Source organism: Centroberyx affinis, unplaced genomic scaffold (assembly GCF_046629955.1).
Source record: "Centroberyx affinis isolate AG114_WGS23_722 - 3 ecotype Tasmania unplaced genomic scaffold, CSIRO-AGI_Caff_v1 ptg001922l_1, whole genome shotgun sequence".
Taxonomy (NCBI): Eukaryota; Metazoa; Chordata; class Actinopteri; order Beryciformes; family Berycidae; genus Centroberyx; species Centroberyx affinis.
Window position 1 is genome coordinate 1,563 of NW_027280285.1, and position 17,180 is coordinate 18,742.

The 17,180-nt window shown below is 46.2% G+C and overlaps 1 protein-coding gene across 1 annotated transcript; it reads left to right on the top strand.

The window, feature by feature from the left end:
* Positions 1 to 638: 638 nt before the first annotated feature.
* Positions 639 to 16,302, top strand: tle2a (TLE family member 2, transcriptional corepressor a; the record flags this gene model as incomplete). The annotated part of the gene is made up of 16 exons (XM_071530376.1): positions 639 to 701; positions 1,206 to 1,310; positions 2,004 to 2,214; positions 2,774 to 2,790; positions 3,961 to 4,056; positions 5,939 to 5,983; positions 6,987 to 7,148; positions 7,843 to 7,969; positions 9,471 to 9,676; positions 10,195 to 10,274; positions 11,504 to 11,753; positions 12,474 to 12,721; positions 13,381 to 13,528; positions 14,229 to 14,379; positions 14,634 to 14,710; positions 15,096 to 16,302. Coding segments are annotated over 16 exons (2,094 nt in total), but the record flags the coding sequence as incomplete, so codon positions are not given.
* Positions 16,303 to 17,180: the final 878 nt, after the last annotated feature.

A 17,180-nucleotide genomic window follows, 5' to 3' on the forward strand; every position in this document is an offset into this window, starting at 1 on the left:
CATACAAGGACGCATCAGAAACACATGCACACAGGCAGATAGCTCACACATGCACAGCCAAGACGCACAGAGAGAAAACACACAGAAACGTACGTGCTCTCTCCTCTGCCACACACACACGCACACACACACACACACACACTCTCTCTCTGTCTCTCTCCCTCTCCCTCTCTCTCTCTCTCTCTCTCTCTCTCTCTCTCTCTCTCTCTCTCTCTCTCTCTCTCTCTCTCTCTCTCTCTCTCTCTCTCTCTCTCTCTCTCTCTCTCTCTCTCTCTCTCTCTCTCTCTCTCTCTCTCTCTCTCTCTGTGTGGGCTGGCCGTGGCCACAGCAGATGCTGTCCATGAATATTTTAGCCAGGCTCCCTGGCAGAGTTTCCATTTGCATGGACCAGATGTAAGCAGCTGAAATATTTACCACACTGGCCCTGGGAGAAGCAGGCCACAGCCATGCTGTGTGTGTGTGTGTCTTTGTGTGTTTGTATGTGTGTAACTTTTTTGTGTGTGTGTTTTTTTTTTTGTTGTGCATGCCCAATCTTGGCTGTGTGTGTGTGTGTGTGTGTGTGCGCCTGTGTGTGTGCACGTGTGTTTATTCATCAAAGTGACAGTATCCCCACACCCACCCTCCCTTTTTTCTTTCAGACGGAGATTGCCAAGCGATTGAACGTGATCTGTGCTCAGCTCATCCCATTCCTGTCACAGGAGGTGGGACAGACAACACACACACACACACACATACAGACACACACACACACTCCAGCACGCCGTACCACGTTCAGTCCCTCTCTCTTTCTGTCTGACAGCAGCCCACACAGAAGGTGTGCACATGCATGCACACAGTAAGCAATAACTCATGGCGAAACACTTTGACATGCCGTCAGGCATACACATACATACACACACACACACAGACGCGCACACACACACACACACACACACACACACACAGCTGCAGATGGACGGAACTTCAAAGCACACTCATTTTCCTCGATGGCCAAATGCTTGCATGCCCTCACAAATCCCCGAGCTACGAAATCAGTATTTCAAACATGCTGTTAGTGAAAGTAGGAATACTTTTTCATGCTAATTAAGAAATATTCTACATAATAAATATTCATTTCAGTTTATGAAGGGAAAGCATCTGAGTTTAAGCCAAAGTATTTATTCAGCATCCACCTGCCCTCACTGGCCTCTTGGTTTGTTCCACAGCACCAGCAACAGGTGGTCCAGGCCATGGAGCGCGCCAAGCAGGTGACTATGGGGGAGTTAAATGCGTCGATAGGGGTACGTGGACTCCCCCCTCTGCCTCATACCGTGTGTACCCCATCCTCCCATATTTTTTTTATTTTCCGTCTTTTCTTTTCCTTTTATTGAATCAGGCCCTCGTTTGCCACCAGTCCTAAAATACACGGACCCTGTGGCCATATATTTAAAAGATAGGGTTTAAGATGGCCATTTCAAGAATTTGAGTGAATTCATTCTTTACCAGGCGCCTGAACAGCCTCACAAATTGAAGAATTTCTTCAAAAATGGGCCCAATCAAGTATACCGTATGATTTTCCAAATATTTGAAATGCAAATATGGTATGTGGCTGAGCTCCTGATTTGACTTCAGGCATTGTGCTTGTGTACTGTGTGTGTGTAACACTAAAACACACTCTCGGGCATACCCACGCTCACCTGGACCATTAATAATTTGCCAATAATTTACTGACTACACAGCAATTTAGCCTTCAAGCAGCTCTAGATTTGTGTCACCTTATTTCCCATCAGTAACCATACACTCCTTCAGATTGATTTGGCAGCAGTGCTTCCTCTCCTAAAGAGACACAGCCTTGACATCTTGAATTTCTCCTGTCCTCCACTTCATAGCATGGAGACCCCCCCGTTTTTTCTTTCCTCCTTTCCTCCTGTCTTCCGCTTCCCGTTAAGCTCCTTCCTCCAGTTCCTGTAAGTCACCCCAATATTTCTTTCTCCCCCTTCTCTCTCTCTTCTTCCTCTCTACAGCAGCAGCTTCAGGCGCAGCACCTCTCCCAGCATGCCCAAGGCCTGCCAATGGGCCCCCACCCGTCGGGACTGCCCCACCCCGGCCTGGCACTAGGCGGCGGGTCCAGCCTGCTGGCCCTCTCGGGGGCTCTGGGCGCCCAACTGGCTGCCAAGGATGAGAGGGCCCACCTAGAGGCAGCAGCTGCCGCCGCCGCCGCAGAGCACCACAGAGGTACAGGGACGAGGGGGACCTGTGGTGGGGTGTGGGGTGTGGGGTGTGGGGTGTGGGGTGTGGGGTGGGGAGAGGGAGACGGGGATGTAATGCATCATCTTACTTTTGTGATAGTTGGGGGAGTTTTTGCCGGACCGAGCTTTAGGCAAAATGAGCCATATCCACTTATTGTTTCACTTAGCGGTCCTCAAAGCAAAAAGTGTAAAATTCTAGATGAGTTTAGGGGCTTGAAGAGAGCTGGATTGCACTTTTGGAGATGGAAACATCTAGCTGAGGTGGGTATAGAGAATTACCGGAGCTTGGCTAGATGGATTCTGATGATTGGCTTGGCTTAGAATTCTTGGCAGGGCACAGAAGTGGTACTGATAATAACACTCCTCAGGGATATTTTCCACTGAGTCATCAGCTGTAGAGTGATGTAAAGTGATGGGAGATAATGTTGTGGGTGCGCGTGTGTGTGTGTGTGTGCGCGTCTGTGTGCGTGCGCGTGTGTCTGTGCATTTGCTCTCTTTTGGCCTGCTACTGGGACGTGGGGCACTGCTGCCTGGAATGAACTCAGACCGGGAAGCAGGACCGGTGAGTGAGCCACAGAACACCATCACCTGTTTAACATGTAGCTTTCCATCTCACACCTGTCCACACTTTGTTTCAGTATTCTTCAATATAGTAGGTAATCTCCTAAACTCAGTGTTGTACATTAGCAGGGTGTCCACAGAGCCTTAAAAAGTCTAGGAAATTCTTAAAATAAATGGTTTGAATTTAAGGGTTTAAAAAGTAGCCTATACAAATATCTTAATTACAGGTATTAGAAGTCATGTGTTTTTAACCATTCAATGACAGATTTCTTTGGGTTGCATATCCACTCTTGGATTAATTCAGAACACTGTTAGAAGTACAATATGCAAAACATGTGTTTTTCCACTGCATGTGCTTTACTAAACACAACTGACACATCTTTTAACAACTGATTTCCTGTTGTCCTTTTTCTTATATGCCCATTTATACTTTCATCAGCCATGTTCAGTTGGAAATAGTCTGGTTTTGCCAACTTTAATTCTTTACTTTGGTTTTTAAACTTGCCTTAAATTAAATTCCAGGTAGTATAAAAAATGACTTAAAGGTTTACATTTGGCTTTCTGAAGTCTGCAGATATCAGGATTTCTTTGAGACACAGGTGCAGGACTCAATAACAACAATTTAGTTCACAGGACTTATCAAAATACTAAAACTCTGACACACTCTGGGTGGGGGAAAAAAAGCGCAAGAGTGCCAAAGCATACTGAAACCCCTCCTTAGTCCTCTCTGCTTTCTTAAAGAAAACTTCTAACATTCCCCGTCTGCCTCTCACTCCTACAGCGAGTTGGCCAATCGATGCGGCCTGATATTCTTTCACATTCATCTCCGACGCTTATGAGCCTGACATGATTTATGCAGTCCCTCTCACCTCATTATCACCCTCTTCTCCCCTGTCTGCCCTCACTCCCCCTCTGCACTCCTCCCCTCCCCCCGTCTCCTCCTCCTCCCTTTCTCCTCTCCTCTACTTTCCCTCGCTCTTTGCCTCTGCTCTCGTTCTCAATTCAATATGCCCTTCTTCTCCCTCTCCCCTCCCCTCTTCATCTCTGTCCTCTCTCCTCTCCCTCCTCTCCTACTTTCTCTCTCCTCTGTCTTTCCTCTCCTCTCTCCTCTTATCTCTCATCTCTCCTCTCTCTTTCCTCTCCTCTCTCCTCCTCTCCCCCCTCCCTGCAGAGTTCTCTGTCCAACGGGGACAAGGGACGCTCAGCAGACTACCTCAGCAACGGCAAGAAGAGGAAAGCTGATGAGAAGGAGTTCATGACAGACTATGTGAGAACGCTTTTATAAGACTGTTTAATGTTTAAGTAACTCAATGGTAACTCAAAGAAAGCTTCACCCAAATCTGCCAGTCCACTTTAGACGAGACCACTGGTGCCTGTGTGGTGCCGCTGGGACTTTGGAGACCCGTCCTCATTTTACAGGATAATATTAAACTAAAATATTTGCACCCATTACCGCCATTACAGTAACTCAAAATGTATATATTTAGATCTATTAGCCTCATTATGGTAGTGCACGTACAAGCTTAAAGGATAAGGCTGGTGTTTTTTTAATGCATTGCTTACGTCAACAAATGAAAATAACAAAATCAACAATGCGTTTGCTCTACTCCTGTTATTTTCTGACTTCCCACGTACTGTTTTAGCTGTCAACCCAGAAGTCATTGGCTCCAATTGTAAGCTAAAAACCTTGAAATACAGCTCACAAAGACATAGTTTCAATTTTAAAAATTGCTAACTGTTACCACGAAAAGCTGTTGTAGTTATTACCAAATCAAATTCAACAAATTCTTCATTACACCGGGGACTATTTTCGGTGCTACAGAAATACTTTCCTGAGATCGCAAACGTCTTTACAGCCGGCTTATTAAGTTGTTTGAGGAAAAAGTCGGCTGGCCAGGTACATCGTGATGATGAAATATGCTGCCCAGAGCAACGGCATGGCTCTTTGACAAGTTTTAATCGTTTTTTTTATACAATGGAGTTCTATGGCTGCTGGGACATGGCTGCATTGGGCACCGGCTACATGGACGAGACTTGTTGGCAAAACAAAATCCTTGCTGATTTTGTTATTTTCATAGGATTTGTTGACAGTAAGCAATGCATTAAAAAACACCAGCCTTATCCTTTAAGCTTAAAGAGTGGGTAAGCACATTGTTTTCAGCCAGTCTCCACCTAGTGTACAATTCTGAAAGATGTGAAAAATGGGATGGGGAGCCAGAGAGAGCAGGCAAGTGCGTCTGTGATAACGGATCACTCATCTCTACTTGGTGGCAGTAACAATTTTCTGATCGTAAAGCATTTGGCGCTTCAGCGCACAGAGAAAAGTGCAACAACTATTTTCTGCTTGCAGAACCGGATTCAGGACTTAATTCGAACAATGTTGAAATTAATTACAGGATCAATGCTATTCACTATATAGAAGCTATACAACCATGTTTACAGCTCAAAAACATGATTTAGTGTTGATTCACTCTTTAAGAAGGATGATTTTTAGTAGACTAGTAGTAGTAGACTTATATATGTAGGGTGGTTATTTTATTGTATGGTTAGGGTTAGGCAAGTAATATCAGAATATTAGCATAACAACAGAATTATGCACACCCATCCCATTCTCCCTAACTACCAGTCAGGGTGCCCAGGCTCTGAACCCCCAGTTGGCCAGTGGCAGCAGGAGCAGACTGTGGGTGTACTGGGCAGCTCCCAGTGTTTCTGAGAAAAAAGGCCATGTGTGCTCAGTTAATCCTCCCTGGATAACGGTTTAAATAAGTGCACAGACAGTAGATCTGGCTGCGATGTGAACGTGCCAAAGCGTTAATCATTTGCGCCTACAATAAAAAAACATGAGCAGTGTCTTGTTTTGTTTATGTAGAGAGTTTCACCTGCATCCAAGTTAAACATCTAGAACTGGATCTGTCTCTGTTTGTGTTCAAGTGTAGGTGTGTTATATTTCGACATGTAACTGTACAACATACTGTATGGGGGTATATCTAACCCCTCTTTTTTTCTCTCTCTCTCTCTCTCTCTCTCTCTCTCTCTCTCTCTCTCTCTCTCTCTCTCTCTCTCTCTCTCTCTCTCTCTCTCTCTCTCTCTCTCTCTCTCTCTCTCTCTCTCTCTCTCTCTCTCTCTCTCTCTCTCTCTCTCTCTCTCAGGGCAGCGATGCGGATAAGAGTGATGATAATTTGGTGGTGGATGAGGTTAGTAGGCGGCCGCTGGCCTCTGTTCGCCTCACTTCACAGCTTTCATCTGCATACATCATGTAAACACACCCAGCAGGACCATCTGAATAAAAATACAATCCCCCTCCCCCCCCAAACTCTCCTCCTCCACCTCTGCCTGCCCCCCTCTCCCTACATACACAATCATAAAACACACATGCACACACACTTGCAGGCAATATATGGCATCTGCACTTTGTTAACAGTTTTATGTACAATTATTTTATGTATGACTGTTTTAGTTTTATTAGTTTTATGAATTAGTGCAGACAAAAGCAAACAAAATTGGATAATACAAACAAAGGATAAAGAGATACACACACACACACAAGGTTGGAAAACACTCCCAATGGCCTTGTAAAAATATCTACCTCACAAAGTACAACAATAAAAGTAAAAAAAATAATCAGCACAACCCATGAGTTTTTTTTTTTAAGTAATAATCTGTGACATATCATATAAATAACTTTCCGCTTTGCTACTCCTTATTGCCAGATGATACAACACAATAGTGATTCAACCTATATCCAGTTCATGAAAGCTTTTATGTTGCAGTGTTGGGTAGGTTTTTCCCGGGAAAAACGCTATGGGGCACAGGAAGTGATGTGTTTTACGTTTCCGCTTTGTTTGGAATAAATAGAAGAAGAACTGGGTAGTTGGCATGAGCAGTGATGGCCAGCATGTCTGAACAGAAAAAGAAAAGAGCGCCACCTACACAAGCTCAAACTTCATCAGCAGAAAATGCAAGGAAAAATATGTCACAGTACGGGACACACTGTTTGATTGACAGGTGATTTCTGGGAGGTGCAGTGCAGAAACTACATTTCCAAATTAATGTTCGCTTATCACCAAAAAAACAACAAAAAGGGAGCTTGAGGATTACCACTTTAAGCTTTTTTTTTTTAGTGGTTAAAGACAGTTTCCTCTCCTGCTGTCCTGTGCAATGGCACGGACAATAAAGTTGTGTGTATTGTGGATGCAGGACCCGTCGTCCCCACGCAGCGTGCAGTCCTACTCGTCCAGGGAGAACGGCCTGGACAAGATGCCCCCGTCTCGGAAGGAGGGCCCCCCGCAGGCCAGCCCCACCTCCCTGGCCTCCTCCAGCAGCGCCGCCTCCCCCTCCCGTGGCAAGGAGCCCCCACAGGTGGACACACACACACACACACACACACACACATCTGTCTTAACACAGTGTATACACATCCATTCATGTGCAGTTCACTGGCCCTCACACACACACACACACACACACACACACACACACGCACACACATTCACAGACAAACGCCCACATCTGTTTTCAGTCAGTATATACACATCCATTCACTCATTCACCCTCACACACATGCACACACACAACTAAATGGAGACAAAACACATGTACATTTGAGTCATTTCTATACAACCAACACACCCACACACAAAATAGTAATTTCCATAGTACAGATCCCAGCACACACACACACACACACACACTGTGTTTTGCTGTCTTGTTCAGGGTCAGTAGTGCGTCTCACCTGGTAGGAGTGGGACTGCTCTCTACAACGAGGAGTTTTTATATTCAACATCCCACACACAGTCAGTCAAGGCTGCTGATCCCACAGGTTTCTCTGGTCTCATCTGCCTTCACTCTTGCTGCCGTACTCTTTCATTAGTGCACTTTCCTGTTTCTTTCTTTGGCTCGCCGTCTTTCTTTCACCTTTTTTTTTTTTTTTAACATATCTAATTTTACCCATATTTATTCCTTTCTGTATCATATATTTATTTCCTTCCTTCCTTTTTACTATTTTCCCTTCCTAATGCTCCGTTCTTTCCTCCTCCTCTTTCCTCCCGCCCAGAGAGAGAAGTCCAGTACTCCCGGTATGAAGCCAGGGACTCCCATGTCTCAGGAGTCCAACACTGCGGGACCCAGCGGCCCCCCACAGTTCCGCCCCGTCCCTGGCAAGCCTGGTGTGGACCCACTGGGTAAGAGCATCCCACAAGTTTGCTTTTTGACCCAATGATTTTTTTTTCTTCCATTTGTCTTTGTAAAATCTGTACTCTGTAATGGATGCGATTTAAAATGTAGCTAAGTACAATACTTCTGCAAAAACGTACTTAAGTAAAACTAAAATACAATAAAACAAATTGTAAAAGAAATACACAAAAAAGCTACTGAATTACACTAAAGGGAGTAACTGTAATTATTTACTTCCACCCTTGGTTAAATGTAAAAGGTGCCATTGAACTTCAGAAAGCCTAAGCCTGATGTGAAATTGTAAAGCTTGCCCACATCAAAGGACAAACTATGATGTTCTTTTTTTTTTGGTTTGTTCTGTTTCTCACTATGTTGCTCAGGAGACCAAAAAGACAAATACCTCCAGCCGTCCTCTCAGGGACAAGAACATTCATTGCACACAGGGGAGCACTTTAAAATGTGACACCGCATTTGTAGAAATGGCTTTTTAGTGCGTACTCGCTTTGTTACTTGGAGTGATTCTATCAGCGTGTAGCACCCACCTGGGTGTTGGGCACCAGCGGTCGGTACGGGTGTCAGCCAGCTCCCCACCACCGACCACCATCTGGGCTTAATAAAGCAGCTGTGGGCAAAAATGTTCATCGCTCCCCACTTTTTAAATGGAAAGATTAGGAGAGGTGACGGACTGTGACTGTGAGCTGGTTCATAATGAGCCCCAATCTATTCCAATGCATCTCTCTCGCTCTCTCTCTCTCTCATTTTCTCTTTCTCTCACTCTCCTTTTCTAGTTTACCCCCCCTCTCTCTCTCTCCCTCCCTCTCTCTCTCCCTCTCTCTATCTCTCTCTCTCTCTCTCTCTCTCCCACTCTCCCTTTCTCTTTTACCTCTCTCCCTTTCTCTTTTATCTCTCTCTCTCTCTCTCTCTCTCTCTCTCTCTCTCTCTCTCTCTCTCTCTCTCTCTCTCTCTCTCTCTCTCTCTCTCTCTCACACGCACACACAGACACACACACACAAGCAATTATGCATACATACACTCTCACAGATGCACCTGCATGCATATATACACACTTATCTTAACACACACACACACACACACACACACACACACAACACACACACTTACACACTTTCGCTGCAGGAAGGCACGGTGGCCAGCAGGGGTCAGTAGTGGTCTAGTGCTGCAGCTGGCCACAGTGACAGCAGTGTGTTGTCCTGCCTTGTGTGGCAGCCTGGCATCTTGTTCACAGCCTGTCAGTCACAGCTGCCTCAGGCACTGAAAGGCTCTGCAGTGGGAGTCACCTCAATAATATCTGGGGCTTATTCCAGCCTATGCTAAAGCAACAGAAAACCCATTCTAAACGACATATTGCATGTTTTGGTTAGTATTGCGATGTAATATTGCTCCCTTAAATGTATCCTAACCAATATTCACCTTTCTCTCTCTCTTCTCTTCCCTCCATTTTCTCTCCTCTCTCCCTTTCGCCTCCCCCCCCCCCCCCCCTCCCCCCAGCTCTGGGTCTGAGAAACCCCCTGGCGGTGCAGGGAGCGTACCCCCCGGGGGCTTTTGGCCTGCCCCCTCCAGGGGTGAACGGTGAGCTGCCCGGGGCGGCGGGCTACGGCGCCGGCCTCCACCTGGTCTCCCCCCAGATGAACGGATCTGCAGCTGCCGCCGCCGCCGCCGCTGCAGCCGCCGCAGGTTACGGACGATCCCCCGTGGTGAGATAGACGTCCCCGCAGATAATTTGTCTTTTGGATGTCACTGTCATGTGCAATAGCTCTCCATGTGAGCCCATCAAAGAGGGCGGAGAGAGGGATATATGTTGGAGGAGAAGGGGCTATTGGAGAGGGAGAGCAGTGGGAAGGGAGGCAGCGTTTTTTTTTTTTTTTTTCTTTTATCCTTAAGCATCTATGACCTTGGCTTTTGAAAAGTCTCTTTGCCTTCATATGATCTCATTTTACTCTGCGATCTTCCATCTGATACTGTCTCTGTGTTGCAGAGACAGAGCGTGAAGTCCCTGTTCTTTTCTTTTCTTCTCTCCTATGTGAGCCAGCTCTTCTCTTCTCTTCTCTTCTCTTCTCTTCTCTTCTCTTCTATGTGAGCCTTCTCTTCTCTTCTCTTCTCTTCTCTTCTCTTCTATGTGAGCCTTCTCTTCTCTTCTCTTCTCTTCTCTTCTCTTCTCTGCCAGGTCTCTTCAAGTCTTTTCTTGACTCGGTGTATGTCTTGTTTTTTCCAGGTGGGCTATGAGTCCCCACACCCACATATGAGGGTCCCTGGGCTTCCTGCCAGCCTGCAGTCGGCCGCCTCGGGAAAGCCGTGAGTCTCCTCTTTCTCTGCTTATCATTCACATCTTCCACAGAGTTCAACTATTAACTGCAACTCAAAAACTCAGTCTCTCCTCAAATTTCAATTACAGCATCAGAAGAGCTGTAACAATGAAAAATTGTGTCAAAAAAACAGGAAGGAAATACTTTAATTAAAAATTGACTAGCAGAGAGAGAGACCTAGTGCGAGGCTTATGAGAGCTGAAGCTCATTTGAGCGGTGCTACTCAACAAGCCCAATTTATACCTCGCCTTTTCTGTGAACTACTTATTATACAGCGATGAAATTGTCACTTCATGGTACATATAGAGTTTGGAGCCTCCAATGTTCTGTTAGGTTAACCAAGTTAGGTTAACCAAAATGTACAATTGTACAACAATATGTACCCGTGTATCACAAACTTTAAATGAAAAATCCACTCTGGAGCTCCATAACACTGTTAAAAAAACGATGTAAAAGCGATGTACCTTGCTTTTCTGGGTTCAACTTTGGGTTCGGTGGAGTATTTTCCTTTTAATAGCAGTATTAAATAATAATAGTTTTGAGTGCAATAGCAGAAAAGTTTCAACTATCTGAAACAAATGGTAAACAATAGTGTTTTGGTGTCAGCCCATCAGAATTAAGTCTTTCCAGAGCCACCATTTTGCACCAACGTTCAACAGCCACACAGGGAGAAATCCATCATAGAAGAGACAGAGAGACCAGTTTCTCCACCTACAGTAACCACAACTCTTGTTTTTTCTCAACTGGAAAAACTTGCTGCCTTGCTCTTTCCATATTATCCCACATCTGAATGCAACAAGTTCAGGCCCGTTCTCTGGGGGTTGTCGAAAGTCATTGTGGGAAATGCAGAAAATCACTAATTGAAGCAGAAGTAAGAGAGACAGGTTGAAGGAAAAGCAGGTACACCAAAAATGTAAATTACAACACTTCACAAAATAACTCCAAAGGTGGATGTAGGACATGCCATATCTGATAGTTTTCTCTAACTTGTCTAGTTTCTTCTGTGTCTTATGGTTCAGTATGGGTCTAACAAAGTCTGTAAAGGTCTTCACCAAAGTTATATTGTGAACAATATATGCTACAACAATTAAATAAATTTGCCCTCTTTTGTCTCCAGCGCCCATTTGTTCCCGTCTGATCGTATGTTTATCTGTAGCACTTAACCTCTTAATTATTCATTTATTTGTGTCTCCTTCCTTCCTTCCATCCTCTCTCCAGCGCCTACTCGTTCCACGTGAGCGCGGACGGCCAGATGCAGCCGGTGCCCTTCCCCCCCGACGCCCTGCTGGGCCCGGGCATCCCCCGCCACGCCCGTCAGATCCACACCCTGAACCACGGAGAGGTGGTGTGCGCCGTCACCATCAGCACCTCCACGCGCCACGTCTACACCGGAGGCAAGGGCTGCGTCAAGGTGTGGGACATCAGCCAGCCGGGCAGCAAGAGCCCCATGGCCCAGCTGGACTGTCTGGTGAGACGCCGGGGAGTGAGGGAGACTGTTGAATGGATATTTGTAGAGTGATATTTAAGGTCTGCTGTCCCATCGTATGTCTCAACAGTGTCCCTTAAGTACTGTCTGTGAGGTCCTGTCATCTTGTAGGATGTGTCTGGTTTGATATGTGACTGGTATATCTGCGAGCTGCTGATCTGTTTCTGCACCAACATCACCAAGACAAACTGCTGTACATTTATTGTACTTGGAGATTAAAGGGATTTTCATTCCGATAAAGACACACACTCTCTGTCTTTCTCTCTGTCTTTCTCTCTCTCTCTCTCTCTCTCTCTCTCTCTCTCTCTCTCTCTCTCTCTCTCTCTCTCTTTCCCTCTCTCTCTTTCTCTCTCTCTCTCTCTCTCTCTCTCTCTCTCTCTCTCTCTCTCTCTCTCTCTCTCTCTCTCTCTCTCTCTCTCTCTCTCTCTCTCTCTCTCTCTCTCTCTCTCTCTCTCTCTCGCACACACACACACACACTTTGTATGATGAATTGCCCTTACATTGTTGTCCTAAAGCCAAATCCACCAGCAACTTTATTTATTGCTATGATACTGCTGAAGTAGCATGCTTAACTTCAGACTTCACAGATGACTTATCCCCCGCTGTCATTTACAGTGTGCTGCATCATATATCATTATATATAAATAAACAGCCATCTTTATGAGATATTTGTATTTCTGTTTTTTTATTGTGCCCAATCAGAACAGGGATAACTACATCCGCTCCTGCAAGCTGCTCCCCGATGGGCGGACCTTGATTGTGGGCGGGGAGGCCAGCACGCTGTCGATCTGGGACTTGGCCACGCCCACTCCCCGCATCAAGGCGGAGCTAACGTCGTCTGCCCCGGCCTGCTACGCTCTGGCCATCTCCCCTGACAACAAGGTCTGCTTCTCCTGCTGCAGCGACGGAAACATCGTAGTCTGGGACCTCCACAACCAGACACTGGTCAGGTAAGGAGAGAGGAGAGGAGAGGAGAGGAGAGGACCACAACTAGACTTCAGTCAGTTGAGGAGAGGAGGAGACGGGAGAGGAGGAAAGAGAAAGGACGAAGGGGAGATAGGAAGGAGAAAATATAAAAGATTTTGGTCTCTTACCACCAGACTTCATCAGGAGAGAGGAGGAGGAGGGATGAGAGGAGAAAGGGTGGGTAGGTGGGAGGAAATATCTTGGTCTGGGACTTCCCTTCCACAACTAGACATCAAAGGTCAGGTAAGGAGTGTGGAAGAGAAGAGAGAGGGAGGGAGGGAGGGAGTAAACACTGTAGTACCAGACTCACATCAGGTAAGAAGAGAGGAGGAGAGGGAGACGGGGAGAGAGCAGGAAGAAACATTTTAGTGAGGTAGGAGGCAATGGAGAGAGGGAAGTCTGAGTTTATTTAAAAGAGGACAGGGAGGAAGGGATAAAGGGGAGAAATATTGGAGAAGGCGAGGCCCTACACCACTTCTTCACCATTTCTAAAAGCAGTATTTTTCTGACTGTCTTTCTCTGGAGAAAGGAGGAAGGGGAGGAAGTAACTAAACTTTAGTTGGGAAGAGCAGAGAGAGTGGTGGTAGAGTGGTGTGTGTGTGTGTGTCTGACTGACTGTCTCCTGTGTGTGTCCTCCATGCAGGCAGTTCCAGGGTCACACAGACGGGGCGAGCTGCATTGACATCTCCAACGACGGCACCAAGCTGTGGACGGGGGGGCTGGACAACACCGTCCGCTGCTGGGACCTCCGAGAGGGACGGCAGCTGCAGCAGCACGACTTCACCTCGCAGGTACACACACACACACACACACACACACACACACACACAGCACATCTTCACCTCACAGGCACACACACACACACAGAGAAGCACAAATCAGATTTGTGGCAGTCCAGACTAACAGGCATTAGTCTGCTGACAGGCTGCTGATGACCATTTGATGACCGCTATTATCAGATACGAGCTCTCATCCTTCCTATAATAAGTTTCTCTCTATCCTCTCTTTTTTCCTACTTCTCCCCCATCTCTAAAACATTTTTCTTTCTTTATCTCCATATCTCCACTCCTTCTATCCCTGCCTGCATTTCTCCTTCTGTTCCCTCCATGTCTTCCTCTCTCCATCCCACTCTCATCCCTACTTCCTCCTTCCTTTGATTCCCTCCCTCCTTCTCCCTCTCTCCTTCTCCTCCCTCAATCTCTTCCCTCCCCCTTCCCTTGTATCCCACCTCCCTGTTCCTCTGCCCCTCGCTCCTTCCCCCGCTCTCTGTCAATCTCTCCCCTTCTCTCCCCACTTTCCCTTGTCTCCTCTCTCCCTTTCCCTCCCTCCCTCCATCTCCTTCTCTCCTCCCTCATTTCCTCTCTCCCGTCTCTCCATGCCCTCCTCTCTCCATTACGCTCTCATCCCTCCCTCCCCCTCTCTTCTTCTTCTCCTCCCTCCTCCCATCCCTCCTTTTCTCCCTCCCTCCACCCCCTCCCTCCCTGTCCCCAGATCTTCTCGCTGGGCTACTGTCCGACAGGCGAGTGGCTGGCTGTGGGCATGGAGAGCAGTAATGTGGAAGTGCTGCATGTCTCCAAACCTGACAAGTACCAGCTGCACCTCCACGAGAGCTGTGTGCTCTCCCTCAAGTTCGCCTACTGCGGTACGTACACACACACACACACACACACACACACACACACCGACTAGATTGATGGTTTGGTTACATCATATTCCCTCAGGGTATTTAATCACAGACAAGCCGAACAAATCTCTGCTTCTCTCATTCTTCAGAAACCGTTTCTTCCTTTTTGCCTTTGCCTACAAAAGCAAAGCAAGCCGTTCCTCTCAGTCTTCTCCATATCTATCCTCCCCTGAGGCTTTATCTGTTGATCGGTGTGTGTGTTTGTCCTGTAGGTAAATGGTTCGTGAGCACAGGCAAAGATAACCTCCTGAACGCGTGGCGGACACCTTACGGATCCAGCATATTCCAGGTAGGCCGTCCGACGCTGATTTCTATGCACAGTGTTCTGCAACTGTTGGAGACTTTCCCGATGAGGAAAATCTCCAGCTAGTTTTACGCTATGCTTGTTTAAAAGATATGTTATGATACATTGGAATGATGAGGAATTCGTGTGGCCTGCAAGCAACTTCCATTTATGAAGGCAAAAATTTTGAATGCAGTTTCATTTTCTCATCATCTTCTATTTTTCTCAATATTAGAGAATTTTCTTTAGAGACACCCACACGTATATCAATTTTAACTTGAATAGCAGCTGTTTAATCAGACCTGTGTGTTTCTGTGTTGCTATTTTATACCAAAAACAAGATTCTGACTGTTCCTAGCTAACATGGCTTCTTCTCCCTTTCTGTGTTCAGTCCAAGGAGTCTTCGTCGGTTCTCAGCTGTGACATCTCCCCCGATGACCAGTTCATCGTCACCGGCTCTGGGGACAAGAAGGCCACAGTCTACGAAGTCATCTACTGAAGAGAACTCTGATTGGCTGAAAAAAAGTAAATTAATAATCAGGGGGCGGAGCCCAGGCTCCCCCCTGCACCAATGACTGTACAGAGAGTCGGTGGCATGGAAACAAGAGACACTCACTCGTACTTTGTTGTTTTGTTTACGTTTGTGAAAGGAATGAGAGACAGTCAGAGAGAGAGAGAAGCAAGGGGCACAAAGTCACATCTCTGGAAAAAAAAAACGAACTTTGAACTTTGTTTTTAATGCTCTGAGAACGCTGGTTAGTCTATAGCTGCGCAATTGTGGGATTCCTCCAAAGAACTTTTTTTTGTTTTGTTTTTGTTTCTTTTTTCCTTGTTTTTTTTAACAAAATAAAACCTCTGTAGTGAACAAGAAATTAGGAAAAAAATCTTATTTTTTTAGCCTTTGAATTTTTCTCGAAACAGTTGGACCACATTAAGTGGATAGAAGGAGAGGAAGAGAAAGACAGAGACACGGGGCAGAGGAAGTGTGGGAAGGGTTCGGGGAGGGCTGGAAACTCGAATGGAAAAATACGGTCCATATTCCTGTGCTGTGTAAAGTCCCAGCCTGGGTCAGCTTGGCCCAGTTTGGCCTGGCCCGGTCCAGCCCAGTCCTCGGCACATGGCGGCTCCTCGGGGTAGCAGATGCGTGGCAGATGGCGGGACAGTGTGCTGTGAGGTTCCAACTATTTTCTCCTGGTTAGGTTTCAGCGGCAACATGATTGTATTATCTCCGGTACATACATGACTCCATGGACAGAACAGGGCTGGGTTTCCCCTCAAGTGTCTGTGCAGCGAGTTTGTCTTTGCTCTGTGCTCTTACAAAAGAACAAAGATGAACTTGTTCTTTAGATGTTTTTAGTGAAACCCAGCCCAGAACAGAACACCACTACCCCGGGACATAAAACAGAATTCAGCGCTCACAACAGGTACTCGTCAATTTCAGGGAAGTGGCTACTACTACGACGTCATCATCATTAACACTCAACATTAAGTGTGTTTTTCTATTGTATTTGTTAGGGCACATAGGCAGACAGGTATTTTCACAACTGCATCGTGAACCTTGACCTTGCTATATATGGACATGTAAATAAAGTTCTCTAAAGGCAAACAAGGATGTTATTTGTGACTTGGATTTGCTTGAGTAAACAGAGGGGAATTGGGGTGGGGGGGGGGGGGGGGGGCTTGGTTCCTGATTGCAGTTCTCAATCTTGATTGTCAGTGTATCATTTGTGTTTTTTTGTCTGTTTAGTGAGCATTTTTTCCACAGAAAACCAGGTTGGAACTGCTCCCTCAGGATGTTTGGTATTGGAATGGCTTGCAGGGCGGAAGTGAAGCAGATCTGTGGTAAAGCGGTGTGTATGTCACAGTATTGGCTGTCAAAAGGCACTTTTCCGCTGCAGGACCAGGTTAGACTTGCCAGGTTTATAGTGTTTATAACAAAAAAAAAAATCAAAAGGAGTATTTGTTGAATGATTTTTTGAAACCATAACACAGCCAGAAAATCATCTGTGCAAGATGTCAAAAGTATCTTAGAAATATTTGATGAAAAATGAGCGATGTGAATGGCGAGTAAACTCTGCCTGGCTCTCCCGACTACAGGAAACATTTCTGGCTCTCTGAGGGAACGGCGGCACAAAGCTGCTTCTCTAGTCAGACTCTGCATTGTCATTCTTGTGCCACGTCCTCGGAAACGGATGGCTGTAAGAGAACGTGTCTTGGGATTCAAACCCGCACCATGAACAAGTCGGTAGGATTCACAGCTCCACTGTGGCTCAAGCTCTGGGTAAATAATACCAGCGTAGTCTGTTTTGTGCTGAGCCAGCTTGTAATGTGGCTAGACAAAGGTGGTTTGCAGTACAATAGGCTGTAGAATGGATTATTATAGCAGTAAGACCCAAGAGGCTGTTCTTTAGTGATTATGGGTATGGTGGTGATCCAGTACTGTCCTGCAAAACCCAAAAGCAGCAACAGTGAGAGC